At 31.6% G+C, this 12,180-nt stretch overlaps 1 protein-coding gene and 1 long non-coding RNA gene across 3 annotated transcripts in view; one reads left to right on the forward strand and one right to left on the reverse strand.

Moving 5' to 3' along the window:
* Nucleotides 1-493: 493 nt before the first annotated feature.
* LOC142226080 (uncharacterized) lies at nucleotides 494-1,620 on the reverse strand. Its single transcript, XR_012719596.1, has 3 exons — nucleotides 1,297-1,620; nucleotides 868-1,231; nucleotides 494-803 (listed from the first exon to the last, which is right to left on the reverse strand). It is a non-coding gene; the product is annotated as an uncharacterized LOC142226080 (long non-coding RNA).
* A 2,316-nt stretch (nucleotides 1,621-3,936) lies between these two features.
* Nucleotides 3,937-12,180, forward strand: part of BicD (Microtubule-associated protein Bicaudal D) — a 99,864-nt gene continuing 91,620 nt past the window's right edge. Inside the window, exon 1 of one of the 2 annotated variants that reach the window (XR_012719597.1) lies at nucleotides 3,937-5,460. Coding sequence is in view for 1 of the 2 variants with exons in the window: in XM_075295950.1 (XP_075152065.1) it covers nucleotides 5,227-5,460 (234 nt within the window). In the remaining variant the exon portion in view is untranslated. The remainder of the gene's footprint in view (nucleotides 5,461-12,180) is intronic. The other variant, XM_075295950.1, reaches the window with a different exon arrangement.

A 12,180-nucleotide genomic window follows, 5' to 3' on the forward strand; every position in this document is an offset into this window, starting at 1 on the left:
TTCAATAATTTTTCAAACATTTTTTCAAAGGATTAGGGTAATATTCAAGTTGAGAAATTGTTGAGAAAATCGCGTTCTCAACAAAAAACAGACATTACCCTCAACAGTAAAATTCAACACAATAGCAATAATTTCTCAATTGTAATCCTCAAATTGAAATGCATCGCTACTCAATAATTTCTCAAACATTTTTCAACGTGAGAAAAATAAAAAATTAGCATTGTTGCGAATCCTTTCAAACCACAATTTGTATGAAAGTCAATCCTAGTTCTAACTGAAAGTCAATACTAAATTTCTAGGGATTTTGTAAATTTTATTATTTTTTTCATTAACAAATATAATAATCTTAAAAATAACATTAATAATATATAAAAACAATAATATAATACCAATCAAAATGTAATTATCTTATTAAACGTATTAATAAATAAAACTATGAATACAACTTTAAATATCTTAAACATTTTTACATGTATAATTCCATTTTCTCCATAATGTTGGTGTCAAATAACTATTAATTAATATGCTGGCAATTTGAAATAATTACTATCGAGGAACTTGCTGGCTTGTGTGTTAGAATAGATTCCAGCAAGAGGAAATCACAGAATATCAACCTTATGACGGGATGTAAATTAATGTAATGCACATTTTCATCCAGAAGTTATTGATATAGGAATTGTTGCACTTTTTTTTAATTGGTTGCACTTTGTAAGTTTTCTGAAAACTTTACTTTGTTGTTGCCTTCATTGGTTTTTCATCGGCCAACATCTTCCAAGAATATACCATCCAATGATATTAGTTTTCTGCAAAACAATCGAGTTTTGTGATTTCCATTATGTTTTCATTTCACTTTTTATTTTGACTTACCAATTTGTATTTCTTCCAACTGACCACGTACTTCGTGATTTCCTCAAGAACGTTGGTGTTACAAAATTGTTGTTATTAAAATACTGGCAATTTTCAGGAACTTGATGACCAGATAATTGGAATAAATTTCCAGCAATTTCAATTCACAAAATAACAAATTAAACCGATGATGCGATGTAAATTAAACTATCGATGTGATGCGAATTATCATCCAGTAGTTGTTGATATGGAAAAGCATAAATACCAAGTTTTTTTGGTTGCACTTTGATTTATGGAAACTTTCTCTTCTCGATAAGCCACTACCATTGTTCATCGGCCAGCCTCCTAATGTGTCCAAGAATCAGCATCCAAATATTTTAGTCTTCTGCAAAGAGATTTGAGTTTAGTGACTTCCTTAAAGTTTTCATTTCGTGTTTTAGTTTTACTTACCATTTATTATAAGCATTTTCAATTGATTATTAAAAAATTTCCACATTTTTGTATTTCTTCCACGAACTTTGTTGTCCAAAGTAGTATTGAAACCCATGTGGTTTTTTCGTTGCATTTCAGGGTAGTGTTTTGTCAAAGTTTTCTCCAATTATCTTCAACACATTTTCAAAGTTTTCGTCAACATTTTGCCAAATTGGTTGTAATTCGCAAACAACTTGAAGATGTATTGAAGATGAGCTTTTTCAAGTCAAGTTGAATTTATGTTGAAAATTATATTTACCCTCAAACTGAAGAGGTGTTGCATTTGAAAAACGCTCATCCTGTGTTTATTGGGTTCAGTTTGAGGGTAAATAATTTTCAACATAAATTCAACTTGACTTGAAATAGCGCATCTTCAATACATCTTCAAATTGTTTGCGAATTACTTCCAATTTGCCAAAATGTTGACGAAATCTTTGAAAAGGCGTTGAAGATAATATGAGAAACTTTGACAAAACACTACCCTAAAATGCAACGAAAAAACCATGTGGTTTTCAATACTTATTTGTGTAACGAAGTTCGTGGTAAATTGCAAAAAATTAAAAAAAAATTGGAAAATTTTAGACAAATAACCAAATAGTTTATAAAAATAGGTAAGTGAAAATAAAAAATGAAATAAAACTTTAAGGAAGTCACTAAATGTATATCTCTTTGCAGAAAACTAAAATTATGGATTCTACGTTCTTGAAAACATTAAAAAGCTGACCGATGAAAAAATGGTGGACAATTAACTGGAACTGCTTCAAATAGTTTATAATAATTGGTACGTCAATATGAAAAATTAAAACAATACTTTAGAGAAGTCACTAAATTTAAATCTCTTTGCAGAAAACTAAAATCTTTGGATGCTACATTCTTGCAAACATTAAGGAGCTGACCAATGAAAAATGAGTGGCTTATCGACAAGAAAAAGTTTGCAGAAACATTACAAGTGCAACCAATTAAAATTGTTAAAAACACCAAATTGTTGAAATCAAGAACTTCTGGATGAAAATGTGCATCACATCGTCCGTTTAATTCATATGCTATTATCGGTTTCCCTGCCAGCATTTCAAAGTTCCATTTCATCCTCATCGCACAGACTCGTAAATGTCACCACAACCATCGCGAACTGTGATGGAGGAAGCATATCAAAAAGTACAAAATGTACATGAAAGTATTTTGCCATCACTACTGTTAGAAGAGCCATTTTATTTTTTGTGAAACGCCAAGCGCAACCAGCTTGTTATATTTTATCTAAATAAAAACGAAAATAAAGTTCTGAAAACATAGATATTACGCTTAAAATTGTGAAAGGTATGTGGTGAACAATTTTCGACTTTCCAAATAGAATAAAGTGATCGTTTTTCAAATATTTTTCCAGGCACGCGGTCTCCATCGAAAATAAACAAACTGGCTGATAGACGCTGCAATATGTAACTTGCTACTTAAAACTCAACATCATTCTTTTATTAATGCAAAAAATTATGTTAAATGTGATGAGATAAACCGAAACATGTTATATTTATAAGAAATTATAAATGTTTAATCAAATCAATAAACATCTACACAATCGTGTTTTACTTGACCACAATGATTCTTCTACGATTACCTTAAAATGCACTTTTTCTGATAGTTTGCAGGGGTTCTTATTGGCGTCCTTCGAAATTGATCTAAATAGGCACCTAATAATTGCACTGATGAGAAACTTTTTCGTAGTAACTTGGCGTGGTACAACTTCTGAATAGTTACGGCGCTTTTCCGACGAGTTTTTGATGTCGTATATGATTGTTTTCGACGTAGTGGGGATTCTCAGAAGCGCCCCCAAATTCAAAAAATGTTGGCAGGGTTAAAATGGATATTTTGTGAATTCCTTCTGCTGGAAATCAATTGTAAGACGCGGTCCAGTACGTTCCTAATTTAAAATTGCCCGCATGTTAATAAATTTTAATGCTGTTTTATGACACCAAAAGGAAGGAAACCGAATTATCAATACAAAAGTGTTTACTAATAATGTTTAAGATATTTAAAGTTTTGTTTTTTTTTTATTCTTATTTGTTGATATGTTTAATAAGATTATTATTTATCAATTGGTATTGTAGTGTATTATGTAGTGTAGTGTATTATTATATATTTTATTTTGATGAAAATGAATAAATTATACAAAATTCATACAATTTTGACTTTGACTTTCAATTTGAAGTGGGGATACAAATTTAGGTTGAAAAGTATTTGCAACGATGTTAATTTTGAATTTGACTCGCATCGAAAATTGTTTGACAAATTATTAAGTAGCAATGCATTTCAATTTGAGGATAACACTTGAGATATTATTGCTAATGTGTTGAATTTCACTGTTGAGGGTAATGTTTGTTTTTTGTTGAGAATGCGATTTTCTCAACTTGAATATTACCCTAATCCTTTGAAAAATGTTTGAAAAATTGTTGAAATTTAGCATTTTTCAAACGTTTGTTTTTATTGGGAATGTACATCTTTTTGTTGGATGATTGGTCTGTGCGTGCGAACGGTACTCAGACAATCTACCCATATATGCGGTCATGATATTTTGTCCAATTTACTCCAACGCCGGCGTAATTTGTGATCGGCCACAGTATCTGTGTTTAACGGGGAGAAGAACGTCACAATTTTGTTTTTCTTCATAAATAGTTTCGGGCCTGTCTTTGTTCTTGTACTTCGTGAATGTTAAAGAACTGGCTCCCTTTTATTCCTTCTTCTTGGCCAAAGAAAAACGCAAGGAAATTTCTTTTTTCCGTGTGTGTATTTGCGTGCTTTGTGTATTCCAATTAGAAATCATGCAAAACGAACTGAAGCTATAGATTGGCAAATTTCGAGTTGGAGTTCCAAAAATTTCTCTCGAATCATTTGATATTATTTTGTGCAAAAAACGAAAAAGAAAGTGCAGTGTTAAAAATATGAAAGAAACCTACATCCATCTTGTGGATGTAGTGAAAACGTGACGTCACGGCACCTATTTATGGAAAAGTGCTGCGTTCGTTTAATGCTGTGTTGGCTAAAACAAAAGTGAAATATTTGCATATGCATAGCAAATAAAAATGGTTTTATTTAATTGTGGATTTTTTCCCCAACTCGATAAAGTTAAAAGCTGAATATAAATCCCCAATCATTGCCAAAGAACGAAAGATTGAAGAAGAAGTACGGTAAAGAGCATTTACCACGAGAGAACATAAAGAGAACGAGCTACCGAGAGAGTTTACCAACAACACAAATACAACAAATAATCCCAACTAGAATTTATTAAAAAATTACGTCCAAAGATAAATGCCGGAAGGTGGTTTTAATAAACGGAAAGATAAAGAAACGAAATTAAGCAAAGAATACCCTCCAGTTACAAAACAACAACGACACAAATTCAAAAGTTTTTAAGTAATAGAAAAAATACCGCCAAATAAATAGCAAAAAACAAAACACAAATCCAACCATATACACATACAACAAACATAAATCACATCACGATTCCGCCCACAACAATACAAAAGTGTTGCCACACCTTTTGTAACGAACTTTGAACAAGTTAATAGTCCTTTTTCTGTACAAAAAAAAAAAAAAAAAAAATAAATAACACAAATTCTAAACATTCGTCCAAACTGAGCATTTCGCCCCCAAACCCTACTTGTCTATGTTTTGTTTTGTCGTGCCCGTCCAGTAAACAAACACCGTTAAAAACAAGCAATTGCATTCTCAATTTTGTGTTGAAACACATCCCAACAGTACACCACCACTACGAGAGCTTTAGCGAAGTTTCAACGACAGGAGCATTGAATCCTGTAAATCTCATCATCATTATCATCATCGTGAGCTAAAGCAACCAGACATATCCACCACCAAATAACTCATCACCACGATACATCAACATTTTCAGTCGTTTACAACATGTCATTGGATTCAGGTGCTGGTGGTGGCGGCACATCGTCCAAGACCAACGATGAACTCCGTATGGAAGTTGAACGTTTAACGCGTGAACTCGACCAAGCGACCAGTGAAAGGGCCCAGTCAGCCCAATATGGTCTCTCATTGCTGGAGGAGAAGTCATCGTTGGAACAGCGACTTGAAGAGTTGGAGACATTGTATGACAATGCAAAGCATGAATTGGAAATTACACACGAAGTAAGTACCAGCCAACCAATCACCCCACCTAGGTATTTTGACAACAAAACCAAATTAGGATTTCAATGGTACTGAATTGCAATGAAGCCATTAATATTTGGCTGTTATGTGTTTATTGAGTAACAAAACAAAAGAGGTCATATTGCTGGAAATGTTGACCAATAATACAATACACAGTCACACAAAAAGGGAGATAATGCAAATTTTGCTTGTTGCTGGTTCAATTCGCTCTTAAAATAACTAAAGAGCGATGTAATGTTCGGATTTCGGATTGATAACCAGTTTATTTTCACGGTTATATTTTTAAAATAAAATATTTCAGTATTTTTTTCAAAATCTGAATGAAGGAGCCCTATGGTCCATTTGGGTAATAGTACGTCTCAATTTATATGTGTACTAAAACAAAATAAAGGTAGTAAAAGAAAAACTGATTTCCATCGCGAATACCGTACATAGTACCGACTTTAAGTTTGTCCAAACTGAATTCGTATTTTATACCAGGTCCCGGATAAAAAATCGTCAAGCCGATTTAAATTCATTTTAAATGTGCAATTTTCATTAGGGACCATGAAATGCAAATTCATAACTAAAGTTGTGTGTGTACTTTGGCTTGATGATAACTTTCAAGTAGACATCTACGGAATACGGAATGAAGCCGGTTGGCCACGAGAATGGCAGATTTTCAGAAGGCGCAAGTTCAACCTTGAAAACCTCTCTAAAGTGTATAACCTTTAACTGATCAGGTGGAATTGTTTTGCGTAATTTGGGACGTGGCGTAAATTTGACCCCCTCTTTTACATTAACATTTTTTCCAAAAAAAATTTTTTTTCTTTGTATCATTATTACATTTGTTGATTAGAAAATCGTAAAAGTTGGATGACGCCCCCAACGTTAGGTATAAATTTATCAAATCTTTGTGAAAAATATAAATTTATGGGTAAAATGATACACCAAAAAAGCAGATATTACAGATTCAAGTCTCTTTGAAGACATAAGATTTTTGCAAATTTGAGGATCCATATTGATCCATGCTCCCAAAATAAATGATTTGAGCTCCTGGACATTGGAATGCCTCTTTTGGTAAATTTTTCGTCCAATTTCGTGCCAAACGTGTTGGATAATATTGAGATTGTATATAATAATAATAAATTATCTCTATTTTTCACATAAAGGGTGATTCTTTTGAGGTTAGGATTTTCATGCATTAGTATTTGACAGATCACGTGGGATTTCAGACATGGTGTCAAAGAGAAAGATGCTCAGTATGCTTTGACATTTCATCATGAATAGACTTACGATCTGCCACAACGTCGAATTTTCAGTGAATGGGCCCTAGAAAAGTTGGCAGAAAATCCGCTTTTTTATCGACAAATTTTGTTCAGCGATGAGGCTCATTTCTGGTTGAATGGCTACGTAAATAAGCAAAATTGCCGCATTTGGAGTGAAGAGCAACCAGAAGCCGTTCAAGAACTGCCCATGCATCCCGAAAAATGCACTGTTTGGTGTGGTTTGTACGCTGGTGGAATCATTGGACCGTATTTTTTCAAAGATGCTGTTCGACGCAACGTTACGGTGAATGGCGATCGCTATCGTTCGATGCTAACAAACTTTTTGTTGCCAAAAATGGAAGAACTGAACTTGGTTGACATGTGGTTTCAACAAGATGGCGCTACATGCCACACAGCTCGCGATTCTATGGCCATTTTGAGGGAAAACTTCGGAGAACAATTCATCTCAAGAAATGGACCGGTAAGTTGGCCACCAAGATCATGCGATTTGACGCCTTCAGACTATTTTTTGTGGGGCTACGTCAAGTCTAAAGTCTACAGAAATAAGCCAGCAACTATTCCAGCTTTGGAAGACAACATTTCCGAAGAAATTCGGGCTATTCCGGCCGAAATGCTCGAAAAAGTTGCCCAAAATTGGACTTTCCGAATGGACCACCTAAGACGCAGCCGCGGTCAACATTTAAATGAAATTATCTTCAAAAAGTAAATGTCATGGACCAATCTAACGTTTCAAATAAAGAACCGATGAGATTTTGCAAATTTTATGCGTTTTTTTTTTAAAAAAAGTTATCAAGCTCTTAACAAATCACCCTTTATATATCATAACTTTTAATTTGAAGTTGTACGCGTCCGGGTGTGAGTCACTGTATTTATATTTAGTGAGACGTTCAAAATACAATTGGATTGTAGTCCAAGAGTATCTCGACTGTTTCATTATAAGATAACTAAATTTTTTCGAATATCGGAACATGGTGATTTTATTTAAAGCTAATAAAACAATATTTCGAAATATTATATCGATGTCTCCACTCCAAAGTACGCTAAATCTAAAAAGTGAATTTTACAGGAAACAAGTTCAAAGTTTTTTTTTTAATTTCTCAAATACCGTATATGATACAAGTTCACTTCTTTCGGTTTTAAAATCATTTTTATTGTAGATTCTTTTATGGCTAAAAATTACTTAGAATACAAAGCTTTTTGCCCTTTGTGGATTGAAAATTTTTAAGTAGTGAAAATGTTCTTTTTGGATCCGGAAGTGGTGCAAAATTGGCGCAGAAGCGATGGATTTAACATGGGCTTGTCATAGAACGGATGTTCACCATTTTAACAGCCGTTGCACTGGATTTGCATCACTTCTTAAGGTGTGATGTGAATTCAGTGTTTTGGATGTGAATTAAGAAATTTTGTGATATTTTGACAAATAATTTTTAATTTTTTTTTATGAGTTTTAATGCATTCTTACGCTTGTGTGGAACGTTTGGCATCAAATATTTTCAAAAATTCGCAATTTTTCTAGTATGGATTTGGCAATTTTTTCAGAAAATTTTGAACAATTTTTACCATTTTATAAATTCTTAATCTATTTTTAACCTATTTAAACAAAAAATTTTAAATTTTCCATAAAAAAATATGAAAAAGCGAGTTATAAAAAATTTAATTAAAAGAACTTCCTGTGCAGCTAAAATAAAGAACTTCTTTGCGAGGACATTTTTGGAATTGCTTTTAAAGTTGTGCCTTTGGAAGAACTTCCAATTTTTTTTTGCTGGATGGCTAATTAAGCCAAAATTCTGTTAATGAACAATGGGTAATCTATCATTTATCAAATATTTTTATGAATTCATTATTGTAAATTGTTTGAAATAAAGATTACTACTACTACCCATGACATGAGATGTTTACAGTCTGATGATCGATCCAAGATATTTGTCATTGGAGTTTCAATTAGCCAATGCCCCCACCAAGTAGTGCCACTAAATTTAGATCACGAAGTCTTGCGAACAAAGTCGAAGAATCAGATCAATTTGGACCCTTTTCATCTTAGTCGGGGAGCGCAACTCGAAACTGGATGATAACACCCTGTCGAAAAGTCAAAAAATATGTGTGCGAGACCTTGTTTTTTTGTTTTGGAACCGTTTTTTTGATATGTTTTTTTGTTTTGGAACCGTTTTTTTGATATGTTGTTTTGATATGTTTTTTGATATGTTTTTTTGATATGTTTTTTGATATGTTTTTTTGACATAGAAAAAACTCAATTAGATAAACAAACTTTAAGATCATAATAAAATGAAGACAGATCAGTGACAGTTAAGAAACGTCTGTTGCCCTTAGATATAGTGTATTTTTACGAAAAAACAGGAGATTAAACTTTTGCAAGGGCGACCTGCTTTATGCGGTCAGATACTCTAAAGACATATCGCATTGCCTGTTGCTCCTAACCACGAAAACTGGAAAAATGGATTACTAAAGGCACGAATCATATTTTTTAGCTCTTGTCAGAGTAGCGGTATATGATTTTAATGATCAAAATAAACTGACGTACGTTAGACTATGAATAAAGGAACGCTATATTATAGGCTCAAACTATTCGGTTCATTGTGATACCAAGAAGGATGCTCGATTTTATTTTTAGTCCACTAACAAGTTTGAACGACGTTTTACATTACTGTGGCAAAGGCTTTGAAATACTCAGAAATGTCAACAGAATTACTGAAACAGCTGCAAATTTTTTGGTGTTCGGTCGGGTCGATAGCTCCTAATCGAGGCTGAAAAAAAAAATCAGACAATATTTGTATTTCAATAAACCGTAGCCGTTTTTCCCTTTTCAGCAGATTTGTGCCTACAAACAAATTTTTTTTTGATTTCAATCACGAAAATCGCGGATTCAATCATTTTTTAATTGAAATGTCTTCAATCACGAAAATGACAGTATCAATCACCCATTTTGATTGAAAACCAACACGATTTTCAATTAAAAATTTAATTGAATTTTGTCACGGAATCAATTAATTGTGTGATTAAAATTAAAAAATTAAATTAAAAACGTGATTGATCTTTAACATAAAATTCAATCACAGTTTTAATTGAATCAATTAAAATTGTAATTAATTTCGCGCCAAAAATCAATCAACTATTTGAATCATTCAATTAAATAATTAATTGAAATGGGCTATAAATTTCAATCAAAAAATTTATATATATACCGTATTTAGTTTTATTTGAAATAAAAGAAAATATGTGTTTCTTATAAAACATATTTAATATTTTATTATATTAATAGACAAATAAATTTGGTTCTTGTCATTTGTGTTTTGTTCTAACATAACTTACACATACAATTACTATCAATAACAACTATAGGGTGAAAAAATAAACTATATAAATCAGTATTTTCCTTATAATTCCTTCTAATATGTAGATGCGCCTAGATTTCCAATAAATCAGCAGCCTGTAAGCTAAATTAGTTTTTCTGAAAGTAAGCAGAATAATTCGAATTTAATTTTGTTCAATTAACAGTTAATTTTGTTAAACATTACCTGCATAGAATATTAAGTTCAATTCTTAGTTCCAGGTTGCACATTTATAATCTTCTTTTGCAGTTCTAGTCTTTTAGCATAAAAAGGTGTATTAAGGAGCTCGGTAATTTAATTTTAGTAACAATTCCTTTCCAAAATTTCCACACATTGAAATTGTCTATTAAAATTTGAACCAATCAAAGCCAAAAATAATGCGAAAGCAATGTAATATTTGGTATTATATTGATGATATTTTGATACAAATTCTGGAAATAAAAAAATATAAATGGAAAATGCATATTTTTATTATTTTCGGATATTTTTCATATTTTTAAATCCAACAGAAAGAACTTTTTTACCATTACATAATTCAGCTCATTAGTTTATATATCAGATACACTGCTCTCTACACACAAAAAATTATCACCAAAATTTTTTCAATTAAACACTTAATTGAATTTGGAAACGGATTCAATTAATATGTTAATTGATTCAATTAATTATTTAATCAAATCCGAATAAAAACCAATTTAAAAAATGATTGATATTTGTTACGTTTCCAATTAAAATATTAATTGATTCAATCAATTTGTTAATCAATTCAGAAATAATTTTCAATTACAAACGTGATTGAAATTTTTTCCGTTTCCAATTACACATGTGATTGATCCAATCACCTTTGTGATTGAAACTGAATAATTTTGAGCAATGGAAAGAGCGAAAAGAGAACAAGAGAATGGGTATTTATTCAACAATGTATGATGGAGAGATCAGTCTGTGGAAGTAACTCGTAACGAACGGTTGGGTTTTTGTTTTTCGCGTAAATTGAAAAACATGATTGACGACATTCTGTCTGCTGCATTCAAAATGTGTGCATAAATATTTTGAACGCAACAACAAATCATAGCAAAGGGTTGAAATAAATAAAGTGTGCAACAACAAACGGACACGTGGTAAAGGTTTGAAAAAAATATATGACAGAACGCATTTGAAATTACCTGTGTTTGTGGTATTGTAAAAATGGAAAACAATCTACGTTTATTGAAGGTAAGAAATTGTGAAATGTGAATACCGTTTTCCATTGAAGCCTGTTTACATTAAACGGACTAAAATAATATATTTTTTATTCATTTCTTTTAGTGACCAATTTTATTTCGTGAAATTGACCAATCAATCCCATCAACTCCATCATTTTATCAAATATATAAGAATATGTTTGCAATAAAAAAGTGGGTACCGTATTGATCTTTTAAAATTATAAATTTTTTTCACTCCTAGTTTTCTTAAAACCAAGAGCGGTATGGGTTTGTTGGAAGATTCACCTTGAAGTTGCGAAGTGGCGTTGGCATTAAATTGCATTTTTGTTTTACCTGCCTTTTTCAGTTTGAACCCAAGTAGAGAGCAGTATATCTGATATATAAACTAATGAGCTGAATTATGTAATGGTAAAAAAGTTCTTTCTTTTGGATTTAAAAATATGAAAAATATCCGATAATAATAAAAATATGTATTTTCCATTTATATTTTTTTCTATTTCCAGAATTTGCAAAGTATCATCAATATAATACCAAATATTACATTGCTTTCCCATTATTTTTGTCTTTGATTGGTTCAAATTTTAATAGACGATTTCAATGTGTGGAAATTTTGGAAAGGAATTGTTACTAAAATTAAATTACCGAGCTCCTTAATACACCTTTTTATGCTAAAAGACTACACCTGCAAAAGAAGATTATAAATCTGCAACCTGGAACTAAGAATTGAACTTGATATTCTATGAAGGTAATGTTTAACAAAATTAACATTTTTATTCGAACAAAATTAAATTCGAATTATTCTGTTTACTTTCAGAAAAACTAATTTAGCTTACTGGCTGCTGATTTATTGGAAATCTAGGCGCATCTACATATTAGAAGCAA

Source organism: Haematobia irritans, chromosome 2 (genome assembly GCF_050003625.1).
Source record: "Haematobia irritans isolate KBUSLIRL chromosome 2, ASM5000362v1, whole genome shotgun sequence".
Classification (NCBI taxonomy): Eukaryota; Metazoa; Arthropoda; class Insecta; order Diptera; family Muscidae; genus Haematobia; species Haematobia irritans.